At 37.7% G+C, this 18,204-nt stretch overlaps 1 protein-coding gene across 1 annotated transcript in view; it reads right to left on the bottom strand.

Annotated features, from left to right (window-relative positions):
* LOC118577265 (ATP-binding cassette sub-family A member 3-like) overlaps positions 1-18,204 on the bottom strand; it is a 141,816-nt gene that overhangs the window by 78,565 nt on the left and 45,047 nt on the right. Inside the window, exons 8-13 of the mRNA XM_036177397.1 lie at positions 14,773-14,946; positions 12,207-12,388; positions 7,178-7,312; positions 3,048-3,194; positions 1,937-2,065; positions 337-486 (exon numbers count right to left, since the gene is read on the bottom strand). Coding sequence (XP_036033290.1) covers positions 337-486; positions 1,937-2,065; positions 3,048-3,194; positions 7,178-7,312; positions 12,207-12,388; positions 14,773-14,946 — 917 coding nt within the window. The remainder of the gene's footprint in view (positions 1-336; positions 487-1,936; positions 2,066-3,047; positions 3,195-7,177; positions 7,313-12,206; positions 12,389-14,772; positions 14,947-18,204) is intronic.

Genomic DNA, 18,204 nt, shown 5'->3' with positions numbered 1-18,204 from the left:
ACAATTCTATGATCACTGATAATTAATACTAAGCTACTCAGGGGCTTATTTACTGTTTGAAGGGAGAACACTGGAGCTAAGGTACAGAATGACAACTAAAATAGATGTGAATCTAAGAAAACAGTAACAATCGAAAACATTATTTTATAACAGCTGTGATAAAAGTAAAATGACTCCCTTCTGTCTACACTATCATGTTTCCCTTCAGATTTATAACCACTCATAGGCTGTTAGTGAACTGAGTTTTCTAGACAGCTGGCAGAAACTCATACAGAGTCCCTGTTTCAACTCCTACTCTCTGCTCACAGTGTTCCCCTTTCTTTGTCTTCTTAATACCTTGGAGCCCCCTGTAAGTGCCATAATGATGGAGAGCTTGCGCCTCACTCCTCCACTCACTGAGCCCGATAATGCATGGTAATTATCTTTCAGGTTAAACATAGACAGCATACGTTCAACTTCCACACAGTTCTGAGGTATTCCTTTTACCTAGAAAAAGAAGCCAGGGTTTATATCAGGCATCCAGTTTTATTGTCACAAGGAATCAAGGATCATTAGATGTTATACAGATATGAAAGTGTATTATAGATGTATCCCTAGAAACACTTCACCATCAGCTTTGTTTACATCAATTAAAAGTGTTTTCTTTCTTGTGTATCTTCCCTCACATCTAAGGGACAGTTCCTAAAACAAAAATTTTCAGGGAATAGAGATGTAAGTTGGTGGGAGAATATGTGAAAGGCCCTGGATTTAATCACCAGAACTGTTTTCTTTTGTATTTAGAATTTATAAAGGTATCTGTGGCCCATTAACAAGGAGATGAAAGAAAATACATCTGCGATGAGCTCCAGATGCTGTGGAAATGTATACACTTCTTTATAGCCCACTGACTTTGCTAACTACAGAGAAGTGTGAAAAGGAAAGTTAGCAGCTGTCTTGGAGAACCCTAGAATCTAGAGTACCACTGAGCCAATGGTCATTTACCACTTTCCTGTGTGTCCTTTAGCAGAACTCCAAGCAATCCAAACCTTGCAAGTCAGCTCCCCAGTCCAGACAGAGAGTAAAGAAAACTTTCCATTTTGATTTGAATGGGAAAGGAAACCAGACAGCCAGAGAACCAAATGTTCTTCTCCTTCTTTTGTACACAAGTCCTGGAATTCTCCTGGTGGGGATAGTGGGCAGGAGTAAATGAGAAGTCAAGTTTGCACAAGGCAAACTCTGAGGGAGGGAAAACCTTTCCACAGCTCTGCAGCACTGTAGCTCTAGAGGGAAGGCTCACACTTCCTCTTTGTTGGGATGCAGCACAGTCACGGACGGTGATAATTTCTGGCTGAACAAATGAGAAAAGCATCTGGGAAAGTAGGAAGTACAGACAGAGAACAGAAGCAGGAAAGTGATGTTGTACACAGTGTAACAAAGTTGTGTCCTCATTGCGTCACCTGCAAATGTGAATCTAATCCTAATTGATGAATAGCAAACACTGAAAACTGGGATCAGACCTCTTCCCAGTGTAGGATGGACCAACAGATACTATATACAAGGGAGAGACAATAGTGGAGACTCTGAGTGTTGACATTGTAGCCATTTCAGAAAGGGCCTTACTGAGCCAGGAGCTGGGCAGCCAGCCCAGAGCTTTGGTAAACTACAGTGTGAGAAGACTTGCATAAAATATTATAGGACAATATGCTGAAGCCTGGCCAGAAGGAGTACTCTAGAATGTAGGGAGAAACTTTGGATTAGAGTCAGCTATGTTTAGCTTGATTTCTGCATTGTTCAATGTCTATCTGTATCAACATCAGGCAACACAATAGGTATAATATTAATGTTTTCACAATAGTTAAATAAATTCAATTTAAAAAAGTTAAAGTTAGCACATCTGTACATCAAAGAAGAAAGTCAAATTTACTAGGTAATTTTATAAGGCAGACTTCTGACTCACCATGCAGTAGAAAAAAAGGTGTTCTGATAGTGTCAAGTCATCAAACAACAGGTCATACTGAGGACAGAAGCCCAAGTCTTTTCTAATTTCAATCATGTTATCTGAAATATCATATCCATTAATATAGGCCTTTCCTCTGGTAGCAGGAAAACGACCTAGAATTATGTGGAAGACATGGAATATGCTAAGTTTTGATGTGATATAAGCAATACAATTGCAAGCGCATATCAGACTTGTTGAGTATTAAAGAGGATTAGTATTGTCTACAGAGAAATAAAGAAAAAACACCAGAAATCACCTTTAGTGTGACAGAATTAGTCCTTTTAAGTTTTATTTCTTTTTTTTATTTACATGCTAACTTTTTATAATGGGTATAGAGTTTATTGGTGTTTATTATGTAAACATTTGGATTAGTTGCTATATATCATTGTAATCAGATAGTTACTGTATTTGTATAATACTAGGTGCAAGTATTGCAGCTCTGAGGGGAAAGGCTTCCCCAATGCAAAGTTATAGCTTCAACTGAGGGAAAGGGTCCCCCAATACAATATTACAGCTTCACTTAGGGGAAAGGTCTCCACTGACTGAAGTGTTGCAGCTCTGAAAGGAAAGGTATCCTAGGGGTTGGGAATTAAGGAATACTACAAAACGCACTGCACAAAAAAAATCTCACACAAGAGATTTATTGGGAAAGACTCATGAGGGTGGCAGCCTCTGCTTAAGGGAGAAGCAGCAAAAACACTGAGCAGGAGGCAGGCTTTACACAGGGTTTCTTTGGGGGCAGAGCTTCCACAAAGTGGAAGAGACATCAGTCCTTTGATGAATTTAGAAAGACTTGGACATAAGTCTTGCTTTATCTCTGTTTCAAATGGAGGAAATGCACTGGTCCTATGCAATTATTTTCATAACTTGCAGAGCAGGGCCAACTGTAGGAAGATGTTACCTATCCCTCCCCTGTCTCTTCCTCTCTGTCCCTCTCTTTTGCTCTTGGATGTCCTAGTTTCTGGGCTTTATTGTTCTGTTAGTACTCAGCACAACTGAGTTGTATCTGGAGAGATCAGTGGCCAGTCCTCAAGAGTAAAGTCCTTGTTTTTCAGTCTTAGGAAGGTACCTTTGTCTTGACTGGAGATGAATACACACCTGTGAGGACAGACAAGGTTGTGGACTTTCCTGCCCCATTATGTCCCAGAAGAACAGTGACCTGCCCCTTATATACGTTAAATGACAAGTTGCTTACTGCGGGTTTGTTTCTAAACTCCTGTGGGATGAAAGAGTAATTTGTTATCTGTCAGTTAAAAAGACAAACATTCACACCCTCTACTTATATCATCAAACTCATGCTATCAAAAACGGATGATGTTGTTGTCAGATCCAAAAGAAGGTCTAGCTCCCCAAACTCTAAAAGGCAGTCCAGATAGCCAGAAATATAGGAGGCTTTCTGGCAGTTAGACAAAAGCCAGCATTCTTCAGTAACTTGTGAAGCCTGTTCCCCTGTACCAAAAGAAGCATTTCCCTTACCATTGACAGAAGGGACAAAGAGCTATCTGTGGTGCTTGTTAGCACACCAAAGAACATGTTATCCTCCTAGCCCTTCTCACCTCCTTCCCACCCTAGACTCCCTCCAGTTCACAAGCTTGTGACCCCAGCCACTCATGCTCTTTATAACCCTGCTATTTCTCTTGCTCTCATGCTCTGCCCTGCTCTGTTCCTGCTTCTCTCAAGGTCCAGTCTGCTGGCCACGGTCCGTCTACTTGTCTCACTGTTCTGGACTCTTCCAGATGCTTCTGGCTGTTCTCTCTCTCCTATCTACACTAAACAACTTCCCCTTAACCACGGAGAAGTCATGTCGTCAGTGTATACAGTCACTATCTTCCTCTAGGTTGAGTGTAACTTGTATCTCTAAATACAATCTCTACCAGAAACATATTTAAATATTTCATAAACATCTTACAATTGGCATGTCTAAAAACCTGAAATATATCTACATTATTAACCTACACTTCAGTAAATTTAAAAATCAATATTATCCTTTAAAAATATATTCAACTGTCCCTTCTAACTCAGTGACTGACCCCTCCCAATTCATCTCAATATGCAAACGAAAAAGGAAAACTTGAATATAATCGCACACCTTAACATAAATCACATATAAATTTCTGCTTTACTGAAGCCTTCACAAAACATGATGAGACAAAAGATAAAGACAAATAAAAATAAATCCAGCTATAGTCAACATTATAAACAAAACAAAGGGCTTAAAATAGTACATGTGATAGTGATGAAATAACTTAAGAAAGTTAGGTTCCCCTGACTCTTGATTTCCTCCCCTGGAAAACATCCCCCCCCCCCACCATCAAGATCAATATAATTGTCCTTCCCTGCTAAGAGTCCTGAGAAGTTAAAAAAAAAGTTTGGTTCCTTTGGAGGAATGGCCTTGTGTGATGTTTTATGAGATCAAAGTTACAAGCCTGCATCAGGTGTGATGTGACCACAGCCTTCTGATTTTAAAATCCCTATTATCCTGTGTGACACCAAGAATCTTCTCCAGGCAGGAGCCTGCTCTTGGTCAGCTGGCTAGAGGACTTACTGCACTCTTAATTGGCTTAATAAAGTGTAGTGATTTGTAATTTTCTTGCATGGATTATTTCAGCGTTACAGATGAAACAAAAGTTTTATCAGGGAGCAAAGGAAAGGTCTTCCAGAGACAAAGGCAAAGTCAGTCCTATGATGTTCCCAAATCTTACACAGTTTAAAGACTGTGGCATAGGAAATTCTCAGGCATTGGACAGACTATAAAAAGGGATTGTGTTTCAATCATGAGGAATTATTAACTATAAAATAAACAGAATGGATATGAAAGAATCAAACTGTTGCCAAGAAATTAAATTGCTTCTAAAGCAAAATATTAATATTTAACAGAAACAAAACTACCCAGTATCCTCCCCTCTGTGAAGTACAGATTTTCTTGAGTTAATAAAGCCAGGATGAGATCCAAAGGAAAACTACCTTTAATAAAAATTACCAATTTGTACAAAAGTAGTGACAAATTTGTTATAAGGTACCAGAAAATAAAAGGACATTATAGGAAGCAAAATAAGAGCTGAAGCAGAATTATTCCCAGGAAACAGTGCTTGTAAAAAGTTATACTACCAGTAATCCAGTACTTAGGAGATGGAGGCAGAAAGATCATGAATTTAGTGCCAACCTAGCCACATAACAACACCCTGTCTCAAAAATCAAAACAAAACAAAAACAGAATGTCAAGGAAATAGCTCAGTGTTTAAAGTGCTTCTTGCATAAGCAAAAGAAAAGGAGTCTGATCCTGAATTCGGTCAATCCCTGTAATTCCAGCCTGAGAAGGCAAAACAGCGGCTCCACAGAGCAAGATGACTATCATTTTGTGAGCTTTAGCTCTGACTGAGAGATATGCTTCAATAAATAATGTATCCATAGATGTGTGCACATGTACACACCCATGTACAAACACATGAAAGAGAAAAACAGAATTAAGAAAAACCCTCTCAAGTCACATAAAAATGTAGAAAATGTACTTTTAAATTATCTTTTATTTTTAAATTTATAACAAAATAATAGAAAACCAGTTACTTAATCTAATAATCCAAGTCCATAGTAAACTTCACACCAAATGATGCAATGTTAAAATTATCTCCTTTCTGAGATTAAGAACAATCATTTCCATGTTCAGTGAAGCATAATTTACAATGCCCAAGACAAGTAAAAACCTATCTATCAACAAATAAATGGATAAAGATGTGAGACACAGCTGGAATATTATTTGGTTACAAATGAAGGAAATCCTGCCATTTCTAATACATGAACAAACCCCAGAGACCATTATAATGGATAGAAGCCAGACACAGAGGCAAAAACTATGATTTCACCTTCATTTAAAAATCTAAAAACCCGGCCGGGCAGTGGTGGCACACGCCTGTAATCCTAGCACTCGGGAGGCAGAGGCAGAGGCAGAGGCAGGTGGATCTCTGTGAGTTCGAAGCCAGCCTGGTCTACAAAGCGAGTTCTGGGACAGCCTCTAAAGCTACAGAGAAACCCTGTTTCGAAAAAAAAAAAAAAATCTAAAAACCCCACATTAGGAGAGAGTGGAACAGTGGTTATCAAGTACTGAGGGAAATAGAGATACATTGGTTAAAGGGCACCAACTTTCAGTTGTAAAATAAATAAGTCTTGGAGTCTAATTGTAACATGCAATGATAATAATATAGCATTGTTTATCTGAAATGTGATGAGAGCAAATTTTAAATTTTCTAATTAATATGAACTATCCAAACCTGTGGATGGTAATGGATGTTAAATATCTGACTGTGGTAAACCATTCCTCAGCACACATGTACACCGATCATACTGTATACCTGTGGGAGCCCATTTTCGGGCTCCTCGTGGCTTTACCCAGCAGGTCCTCATAGAGGATGATTCGGGCCACGGGCCTGAGTGCAGGTGTCTGAGATGGTCTGTAGTTGGCTGTGCTGGAGGAGGAGGTCTTTTGCTCCACCCCTTGGCGTTTCTATAAATACCCTGGGGCAGAGACAGTTGGGCACGTTGGAAAAGGTTCCAGGCCCTCTCAAGGCTATCCTTTATTTTCTATCTGTTTATCTCTGCACTATAAATCCTTCTATCTAATATTCCTGCTGCTCACACTCAAGAAAACTCTGGGGATCTGTGGGGTTGGTGGGTAAACGCCCCACATATACCTAAAATATGTGAAATGTTTATGTGATAATTCTAGCTCATTAAATCTGAAAAAAAATTTCAGAACAATAGCACACCTTTATTATAAAAATTGATATTCAATGAAAGCACTGTTAGAAAACGAAGATGCCATCAAGATTGTTTCTGATTTAAGAAAAGTAGAGTTAACTGCCAGTAGTGTTCTTCCCTCACCACATCTAAAGGAAACACTGCATCAAGTTATTTATTAACATACACTTTTATAAGACCATAGTATCACTTGTTGCCATGTCCATCAGTAAGAATGAAAGTAATGCATACAGGTGGAGTGAATAACATAACATTTGTAAAGATACATTTGTGTTTATATGATTTATTAAACATCTCCAACCAAGCTCTGATTCTTAGAGGACAACTATACTAATTATGGTTCAAATAAAGCAATTAAAGTATCTCTTTTTCTGGATTAGCCAACTATAAACATTCTCAATGGATAGTAAATGGTTTCTGGTTCCTGCAGGAACATGTAAACAGTACCTTGTACAAACGTTTGATCTGGATACCTGCTACCAAGTTGGTAGGTTCAGTCTCAAAACAGTTATGCACTATGGGGAAGCACTTTGTCTCTTCTGCAGTCTTTTGGATTTTTGGTTTGCCAAACCAGTATGAACGCTACAGAAAGGGATAACAGATCATTACCAAAATGAGCATTAAAATCTTTGTTTCAATTTGCTGTTTCTAAAGGTTAAATCATGTCAAACAAGTCTGCTATCCAGGGTTTTGTGTTAATCTTTTATTGAGCACTTGGATGTGTAAAGGGCTTGTGCTATGCATTTTATTAATGAATAAATGGAACATGTTAGTAACAACAAAAACTTTTTTGAAAGGGAGGGAAAGAATATAAAGTTGGGTGAGTGGGTAGGGAGATGGAGAGGAGTTGGGGAAAGAGGAAAACATGGAAAAACCTATATAATAAAAAACTCAAATAGAAAAAAAGAATTGAACTCTAACTAGACCTATAAAAAAGTGAATTAGTGATCAATAAAATTCCTATAAAGACTTGGCTAGATAGTTTCATTAGAGAATTTTCTCAAATATTTAAACAAAAATTAAGTTTTTATTCAACTCTTCCAAAAAACATAAGGGAATATCTCCTAACTCATTGAGAAATCAGTATAATCCTGACACCAAAACTGGACAAAGACAAGTGAAAAAAACCATAGATCTTATAATATGGATGCAAAAGTCTTCAATATAATGTCAACAAGCTGAATCTACTAGTATATCAAAATGATTATATGCCATTACAAAGTGAAAGGTATTTGAAAGATAGTTTCAATCAATGTAGTATCACATTAATAAGATAAAAGAAAATACCATTGAATAATTTTAGTTCATGCATGACAAAAAATATTTAGAAATCTAGAAAATGAAAAGTGTCTTTATGATAAACTTCCCAAACTTACAAATAACAATACTCAATAATAATGAGAGATTGAAAACGTTGTCTCTTAAATCCCAAACAAGACAGATGATGTCTGCTGTCCATCTTTCCCACTCACCACTTTTGTATGACAAGGGTTAGTTAGCAAAAGCAGTGAGCTAGTAAAAGAAATAAACACAACCAAATAGAAACAGAAGAGGTGAATCTGTATTTATTTTTTTTAAACTTATTATATTTGTGTTTTAATTTTACACATCAGCCATAGGTTCCCCTGTCCTCCCCTCTCCCGCCTCCACCCCCACCTTCCCCCAGTCCCTCCCCTCCATTCCCATCTCCTCCAGGGCCAAGACTCCTCTGGGGATTCATTTCAACCTGGTGGCTTCAGTACAGGCAGGTCCTGTCCCCTCCTTCCAGGCTGAGCATGTGTCCCTGTGTAAGCCCAAGGTTCCAAACAGCCAGCTCATGCACTAAGGACAGGTCCAGGGCCCACAGACTGGGTGCCTCCCAAACAGTTCAAGCTATTCAATTGTCTCACTTATCCAGAGGGCCTGATCCAGCTGGGGGCTCCACATGCTTTGGTTCATAATTCATGTGCTTCCATTTGTTTGGCTTTGTCCCTGTGCTTTTCCAATCTTGGTCTCAACGATTCACACTCTTACAGGCTTTCTCTCGACCATTTCCAGCAGTCTATAGAGGATGTATCATTGTGGATTTCTGGGGACCTCTCCAGCACTCTGCCTATTCCTGCTCTCATGTAATCATTTATCATGGTCTGTTATTCCTCGTTCTCCCTTTCTGTTCTTGATCCAGCTGGGATCTCCTGCTCCCCTAAGCTTTCTTTCCCTCGAACCTTGCCCTTCATTACTCCCACTGTCGTCCAGGTTGTTCATGTAGATCTCATCCATTTCTCTGTCATTGGGTGATCCCTGTGTCTTTCCTAGGATCCCATTATCTAGGTAGCCTCCCTGGAGTTGTGTAGCAGTCTAGTCATCTTTGTTTTACATATGGTGCTTCCTTAGAAAATTGGGAATCCATCTCCAAGACCCAGCTGTAGCACTCTTGGGCATATACCCAAGGAACGCTCAATCATACCACAAGCTATGTTCATATCAGATTGTTTGTAATAGCCAGAACCTGGAAACAACCTAGATGCCCTTCAACTGAAGAATGGATAAAGAAAATATGGTACATATACACAATGGAGTACTACTCAGCAGAGAAAAATAATGACATCATGAGGTTTCCAGGCAAATGGATGGATCTAGAAAAAAATCATCCTGAGTGAGTTAACACAGACTCAGAAGGACAAACATGGTATGTACTCACTCATAGTGAATCTGCATTTAAAGAGGACATAATCCCACCCATTAATATACCTACAAACAACCAGGACTAACAAACAAAAAGACACAATGGACAAGAACAACATATAATATTTTGTATATATTAGTAAAGTAGTAAAAAATATCCAAAAACAAAGTTGACGATTTCTTAGCAGCATCTAAAACCAACAAAATATAAGGAATAAATAGGTTAGGAAAGAACCTGAAGAATACCAAAATAAAACAGAAGGCACATGAACTGGAACCTAATTTTTCTAAAACATTGCAACACTATCTAAATATGCCACCACAGTCCAATCCCTGTCAAAATTCCAATGGCCAATTTTGCAGAAAAGCTGAATCTCAGGATCACACTGAATCACACTAAGCATGTTAGTCCCAAATGATCTTGAAAAGAATAACAAAGGTGGATGACTCACACTTGCAAATTTTAAAACTTGAAACATGGTTATAATAACAAAATGACATCATACTGGAGCAAGGACATTTGCAAAGGATTAAGACTGAGAATCAAGAAACAACCCATGCATTTATGGCTAATTGTTTTTCATCTACAGTGCTAAGGCCATATCCAATAGGAATTGAATAATTTCTTCAAAACATGGTATTGGACTATTAGAGTATCTGTGCAAAAGCAAGAAGGTGAACTACTACCTCACACTACATAAAGAACTGAAGTAACCAATGATCTAAGTACAAGAGCAAAAACTTCTCAACTCTTGGAGAAAGTAAAAAGACAAATTTTTATAACCTTGGATTTCACAATGGCTCTTGGAATTGATATGAAATATATAAACAATTAAATAAAAACCAGATAACTGGTTTATCAAAACTACGAACTTGTCTGTGTTAAAGAATATAATGAAGAGTAAAAGGACAATTTAGAGAATAGGAGAGAATATTTGCAAATCATATATTAAAGAAGGGTTTAGTATATGAAAAAGCAAACAACAATTACTGAATGGGCATATGACTTGAGTTTATGTTTCTCTAAACAAGATATACAAAGGCCAATAATTACATAATATCATACCTTATCAGGAAATTCAATTAAGTGCACATAAAACATATGAGAGTAACTACTATAAAAGGGAGTGTGACTGAAGGAATGGAACTTGATTACTTTATGGGAAGGGCTTCCAAAACCTTAAACACAGAAGTGCCATAAGAACTAGTAGTTCCACTCCCGGCTGTATAGTCAAATAATTAAAAACAGTCCTATTCACAACAGACAAGAGACAAAACAATATGTCCTCCAGTGAGAGATGCAATATTATGCAGCTGTACAACAGGATGAGTCAATACCAGTTTGCACTATACCATGGATAAACCTGAAAAACTTCTTAAAGAAGCACCCACAAACAGTTAGTTATTATGACTGCATTTTTATAATACACCCTAAATAGATAAATTCATAGAAAAATCAAGCAAATTAGAGGTGCCTGATGTATAAAAACTGGAGATTACTTTTTCTTAGGCCATAGTTTTAGTTCTTTTTTTTTTTTTTTGGTTTTTCGAGACAGGGTTTCTCTATGTAGCTTTGCGCCTTTCCTGGAACTCACTTGGTAGCCCAGGCTGGCCTCGAACTCACAGAGATCCGCTTGCCTCTGCCTCCTGAGTGCTGGGATTAAAGGCGTGCACCACCACTGCCCGGCCTAGTTTTAGTTCTTAGGGATGAAAAACCATAAGTAGAGAGGTCAAGGTTGCATACCATGACTGTACATTGTAAATATGCCAAGTATTAGAGACTTATTTTAAAAATTGATAATTTTGCCAGGCGGTGGTGGTGCATGCCTTTAATTCCAGCACTGGGGAGGCAGAGGCAGACAGACCTCAGTGAGTTCAAGGTCAGCCTGGTCTACAGTATGAGTTCCAGGGCAGACTCCAAAAGCTACACAGAGAAACCCTGTCTCGAAAATCCAAAAAAAAAAAAAAAAAATTTATAATTTTATGTCATATGTATTTCACTAAAATGTGAAGATTTCTAAGAACTAGGAAACAGTTTGCTTCTATTTACTCTACATGAAGAACAAAGCTGTAATGTATTTTCAGATATACCATTTTCAGCCAAATTATCTACAATTTTAATCTCCAGTACTTAAGCAAAACTGTTAGAGAGTAGTTTCTTAAGGTAGAAGGACAGAACTGAATTTTTGGGAAGTGCGCTTGCAGCCATGGCTCATCATACTTGGCCATAGTGCGTCACTGTAGTCACCCAGTCATGATAAGGGATTCCGAAGGAAAAGAAGCAGGCACTTTTCTCTTCTGTGCAAATAGCCCCCGGAAAGGGACCAAGTGGTGAAAGGAGGTACAGGAAATACTTAGTTTTCTCTTTGGCTGAACCTAGGAAAGCACCACACATTAATTTGGTGTGAGTTCCCTTTGTTTCTCCACTCTCTAGTCTAAGGGACCATATTGTCTGGCTACAGGGTCACAGTGCTTACAGTTTTAAAAGTTTCAATGATTTATCTATACATGTATGCAACTATATACAGAGGAGACTTTATAGCATATCAAAAAAGGATAATGTCTCAATACTGGTGGTATACACATTAGGCTTGATCAGAATTTTGCTTTTTAATTTGATTACAACATTTGTTGAAATAGGTTTACAAGGATTATGACCATTTGGAATTAACAGCAGCATTAAAAACTCACCATAAAGGGAGGCAGGAGGACCTCAGAGAGTTAAAGGAGAGGAAACCATAATTAGACTATATTGTAGGAAAAAAAAACTATTTTCAGTAAAAGAAAAACAGGAAGAAAACAAAGAACTTACCAGAAGAAAAAAGTACCATGGTTGAGGCACACCACACTGCCCAGGAAAGACAGCTTCTACATACCAGGTAACAAGACTATATAAGAAAGCGTCAAGCAAAAGCATTCCGAACATATAGCCAAAGATGAAGTTATCCTCAAGATTGGCTGGTTTCCAAAGGTTATGCCATTTAACACCAATCTCTGAAATGAAAAGGAGACACTGGGCATGAATGAAATCTTTGTGACCTGGTACTCTGTATTGTGGATTTCCTATCTGCTGATAACCCCTATTAACTGTATTACTACAGAAAACAATGGTTGCCCCCCTCCTTTTCTTCAAAACCTTTAAAATCAATTAGGAACAATTAAAATGAAGTGGATAACTGAAACAACAAATAAACACACAAAAAGAACAGCAAGGAAAAGTAGACTTAATAGAATCTATCTTATTATTCCTCCTCAAGCTAATTTCTCACAGAAACAAGCACAAGAATGCTCAAATGTGTAAAATATGTTCCACAGCAATGAAGATGGATGAAAACAAGGAGTTTTGCTTAGCAAGGATGGAAGGACAAAAAGGAAGTAACCAAAGGAAGGGAAGGAATGCCTTTTCTTTCCTGCCTCCATAACAGGAAAGGAATTAGGTTTGCAGAAAATCATGCTTCAAGTGCAAGACTTATAAAGGACAAGAGCTCATCAAGTTCATCTGTTCTTCAGCTCTGGCCTCTTCTTTCCCTTCAAAAACATACATGAACAATGGATCTTTTAAAAGAAAAGGTAATAATATGAGAAAAATATTCTGTGGAATCAAAAATGATTATAAAAATTTAATCCATTTTGAGAGGTAATAAACAATAAATTAGAAATCACAAAAAAATGGGAGTCTAAATATACACAACAGGAAACTTCCTGTAAGCTGAGAAGTCCTCCTGTTTCAAACAAAATAGAGTTCCTGAAAGATAAAGTTTATAATAGAGAAAAGAGACAATAACTAATGTAAAATTGATAAACCTTGTCTCGGTTTGTTGTGGCATGGGTACAGCCACAAAACCTGATAAAAAAAAAGTTACTAGGAAATTAAAAGTTGTGCTCTTCCACAATAAACCAATGGAAATATGACACCTAGATGAAATAATGTGGGTTGTTAATGCTTCCTGAAAAATAAAAATTATGGAAGTATTTATAAATAAATAACATAAACATTCCTCTGATAGGCCTCTTATTGGAAAGTTTTAATTCGCAGATGATAAAATTAAGTATTCTTAACTTTCACATTAATTGGCAAAAAGAACAAAAAATTCACTAAGTCCTGACAATAGTTTTCATAGAACTTGATGGAATTGATCTTAAAATTCAGATGTAAAGTAACCTGATCAACTAAAGAACAAGATATACAATACTAACACATTAAGAATTCATATGTGGCTGGTATGTGGCTCCCACCTTTACTCCCAAAACTCTGGAAGCAGAGGCAGGTGTATCTCTGCGAATTTGGGACCAGACTGGTTTACATTGCAAGTTGTAGACCAGCCAGAGCCAACTAGTGACATTGTATCTCAAAACAAAACAAAATAAAACAAAAAACAAAAACAAAAGAACCCCAAACAACAACAACCCCCAAACCAAAACTAGTATAAAATTCTTGTGATATTGGTATTAAATTCTCATTGGAGTCATCTGTTCAATAGCCATTGTAATATAAATAAAATTTAAGCTATAAGCACTTTATGAGAGTACTTTTGTAGCTTAGACATTAAAAAAAAAAGTCTATAGTCTTGCTATGTTGTACAGGATGGTCTCAAACTCTTGGGCTCAAGTTTCATCTCAGCCTCCTAAGTAATTAGGATATAAATATTGTCTCCTTGCCTAGTGTAAATTAGGAATTTATTTTTCATAATATGCACATATGACCACATACACATAAACTGCTATGGATAACAGCAAGAACCATAAGCTACCTAAACATATATGGAAAAGGAAGTGGTTGATTCCATTTACTATAATGAAATACTAAACAATGTTATGAAAAGAACAAGAGCATATCCTTGCATGGGGAAAAGTCCAAGATTTTTTTAGAGAATATAATAATAAAAGTTCTTAAATGATTTATTTGACAGTGTAAGTTCACAGAAAAAAGAGATGGGTCAATCTGAGTGCTAGACTTTTCTTCTCTTTAGAAACTTTTGTTCATTGGTGATTTCATATACAAATACATGCATTTAGGACACAGCCACGCCTCCTCCCCCAACTCTAACTCACTCATCCTGACTTCTTCCCCATCCCCCTCTCAACTTCAGGTCTTTTTCCTTTATAACCCTTGAATCCAATTAGTGCTGTCCATATGTGCATGTGTGTAGGGCACCATCAACTGGAGCATGGGCAAGTTATCATGGGCTACAGTGCTGAAGAAAACAGACATTTTCCCCTCTGCCCATTAATTGCCAATAACTTCCCAGCTAGGTGTGGGAACTTCAGATTTTACATATTTTACATATCCACCTATATAATAAACAAATTTGGGGAAAATATAAAATTTTCTTACTTTCTCATCTCCTAAGAATTAAATCAGCAATACCAATACCCACCTTGTATTTCCAAATCGATTAACCTATTAATCCCCAGTGCCAATGCAACATTTGCGCTCAGACAGGCAGTCACTTTGGTGGTAAGGCCCAACATTCCATAGTGTTCAGAGATGAAGTTATAGGGAAAGAAACTGGCAAAAAACAGGAGATTTCCAGCAGAAGCAGCTAAATGAGCTTCAAATAAGAAATTACAATTAACTTCTTATACTATAACAATTGTTGAATATTACTTACATTATGTTTCCAAAAAGTTATTTTGTTTCCAGTCTTATCTATGAAACAAGACAGAATAACTGAACATGTAGATAATGACTAAATACTGGACGTTGTTGAGCCCATAAGCATGGGATTTTGTTGTGCTGAACCTGCTCTTTTCTTAAAGGAAATGGAGGGGGAGCTGATGTGGGGGAAGGGGAGGTGGAGGAAAACTGAGAGGAGTGGAGGGAGGGAAAACTGTGGTCAGGATGCATTGCATCACAGACATATTAAAAAAGAAAGAGAAATAAATTATCAAAATATTAATAGGATATAAAATCAGTGTTAGTGAAGAAAGTAATAAAACACCCAATAAAACTACAAGACACTACTTCCTAATATCACCATCATTTAAACAAAGCAGCAGCCTAAAAAAATGGGAACAGATTTTTACCAGCTACACATACAATAGAGGGCTAATATCCAAAAGATATATAAAGAACTAAAAAAACTAAACATCAAGAAAACAACCCAATGGAAAAATGGGGTAGTTCCAAATACAGTTCTCAAGAAAAGAACCACAAATGGCTCAGGAAAACGTCAATTAATGTTCAACATCCTTAGCCATCAGTGAAATGTAAAATAAAATTATTTTGAGATTACATCTTAAACATATCAAAATGGCTAAGACCAATAACCAAAGTGACAGCTCATGCTAGCAAGGATGTGGAATAAGGGGAACACTCATTCATTGCTGGTGGGAGTGCAAACTTATACAGCCACCATGGAAATTAGTGTGACACTTCCTTAGGAAGCCGGGAATAGATCTTCCTCAAGATCCAGCTGCACTACTCTTAGCCACATATCCAAAGGACATTGCATTCTGTCACAAGGACCCTTGCTCAATCACATTCATTGCTGCTCTATTCATAAACAGATGAATGAATAAAGAAAATGTGGCACATTTATACAATGGAGTATTATTCTCAGCCATTAAAAAACCGAAATTTGCAGGTAAATGGAAGTAATTAGAAACCATCATTCTGAGTGAGGAAACTCAGACCCAGAAGGTAAAAAAATTGTATGTATTTGATATATGTGGATGTTAGCTGTTAAGTCATTGATAAGCTACTAAATACATAGAACAACAGAAGTTGGGTATAGAGTAAGGGAGTAGTGGGTAGAGATAGATCTCATTAAGAAAAGGAAATAGAATAGATAGTTATGGATGGGAGATTGGAAAAGGGGAAGAAGAGAAGAAGAGAAAGGAGGGAATATGAGGAAAGACAGCTAAAAGTAAAGGCCATTTGAGGGGTAGTATGAAAACTTAATTCAGTGGAAGCTTCCTAAAAAAATACACACACACACACACACACACACACACACACACACACACACACACGAAGGTGATCTAAATGAAATCACCAAATAATGGGAAGACAGAGCCCAAACCGGACATCTTTTGTCACCAAATGAAGCTTCTAGTACTGGGACTGGGTTACATCTATTTGAGTTGTTGGTCAAAGGGATCCTATGAGAACCCTTGAACAACCCAGTTGTTCTAAGATTATAGATTGCTTTCTACAAACTGACAGCAGGCCCCATGGCTGAAGACAACACCTACACAACTCATTGAGCAGAAGTTGACTGGTGCCTCCATAAAGCCTTCACCCCTACATACTAGTATCTTTGGTACACAAAGGTACTCTGCAGGCTGCCAAAGGAGAAATGTAAACACCATCATAGCCACAAACTCTTTAAACGACAGTGGTGTCCAGACTGTAAGATATGCTGAGGCAATGGTGGCACAAAGCTTGTGGAAGTAAACAATCAATATCTGATTTGACTTAAAGCTCACTCTAGGTTATAGAAACAACACTTGACACTGGGTGACCAAGGATCTGAGATCAGGGGCATTATAATGACTCCTAATGACATTCTGATATACTCAGTCCTGCCATCATCAGAGAAGCTTCCTCCTGTAGCAGATGGGAACAAATGCAGAGACCCACAGCCAGGCATTTTGCAAAGAATGAGAGACTTTTGAACACTCAGCCCTAAATGGGATATCTCCATCAAATTCTCCTCAGGGCTCAGGAAACCCTGTGGAAGAGGAGGGGAAAGAGTGTAAGAGCTAGAGGGGATGGAGGACACCAAGGAAACAAGGCCCTTTAAATCAACATGATTGACATACACATAAACTCACAGACTGAGGCAGCATGCACAGGGCCCGCCGAGGTCTGCACCAGAAAGAGCTTTAGAGCTGAAAAGAGAAGTTGACACCCGCCTCCACCCTTAACCCATAAACAACCTCCAACTGATAACCACTTGTAAATGAAAATTTAGTTTCCTCCAAAGGAGTCTACGGGGAAACAAACCACTCTTAAGGGTAGGTTGCATGCCCAGCATTAGATGTCCTACAGAAAATGAACTCAATGGCCTATTTGAAGGTTCCTTTTTTCATAATGTTGTGTCAGGGCTTTCTCTTTCTTTCTTTTTTAATCTTATCTTTTTATTTTATTTATATATATTTTCTTCTGTTTATCCTACAAATCCTTTGCATATAAATGTATTATGGCTTCCTGTTTACTGTTCTTATGGGCTTCCTGAGTATGCGAATGATTGGGTCTCTCCTTTCTGTGCCTTCTCTTGAGCTCTTTCCCTTCTGTTTGTTAGTTTGTTTTGTCCTACTCCAATGGTGTTAGTTTAAGTTTTATGTTATCATATTTTGTTTTATTATCATCCCTTAGAAGGCTGTTCATTTTCTAATGAGACAGAGAGGGGATGAATCAGATGGGAGGGGCAGGTGGGAGTTGCTGAGGAGAGGAAGGGAGGGGAAGCCACAGTCAGGATATATTATCTGAGAAAAAGGAAAAAAAATTTTTTTTCCGAGACAGGGTTTCTCTGTGTAGTTTTGGTTCCTGGATCTCGCTCTGTAGACCAGGCTGGTCTCGAACTCACAGAGATCCCCCTGCCTCTGCCTCCTGAGTGCTAGGATTAAAGGCATGCGCCACCACTGCCCAGCAAAACTTTAATAAAATCAAAAATGCAGATAAAAATTATTATAAAGAGCAGTTGAACACATTAGAGAGCACAGAAAAGCAGTGAAAAATTTACAGGGTGGGTTAGAAACTAGCAAAAAGAAATATAGTTTTTTTTGAGTTATTTATTCTAAATATTAAACTTCTGTCAGATGAACACCTGACAAACACTGGACTCTGGACTGTCATTTTATTC

This window comes from Onychomys torridus, chromosome 1, assembly GCF_903995425.1.
Source record: "Onychomys torridus chromosome 1, mOncTor1.1, whole genome shotgun sequence".
Lineage (NCBI taxonomy): Eukaryota > Metazoa > Chordata > Mammalia > Rodentia > Cricetidae > Onychomys > Onychomys torridus.
Note: the sequence above shows the minus strand (reverse complement) of the source record. Positions and strands in the feature narration are given on the sequence as shown.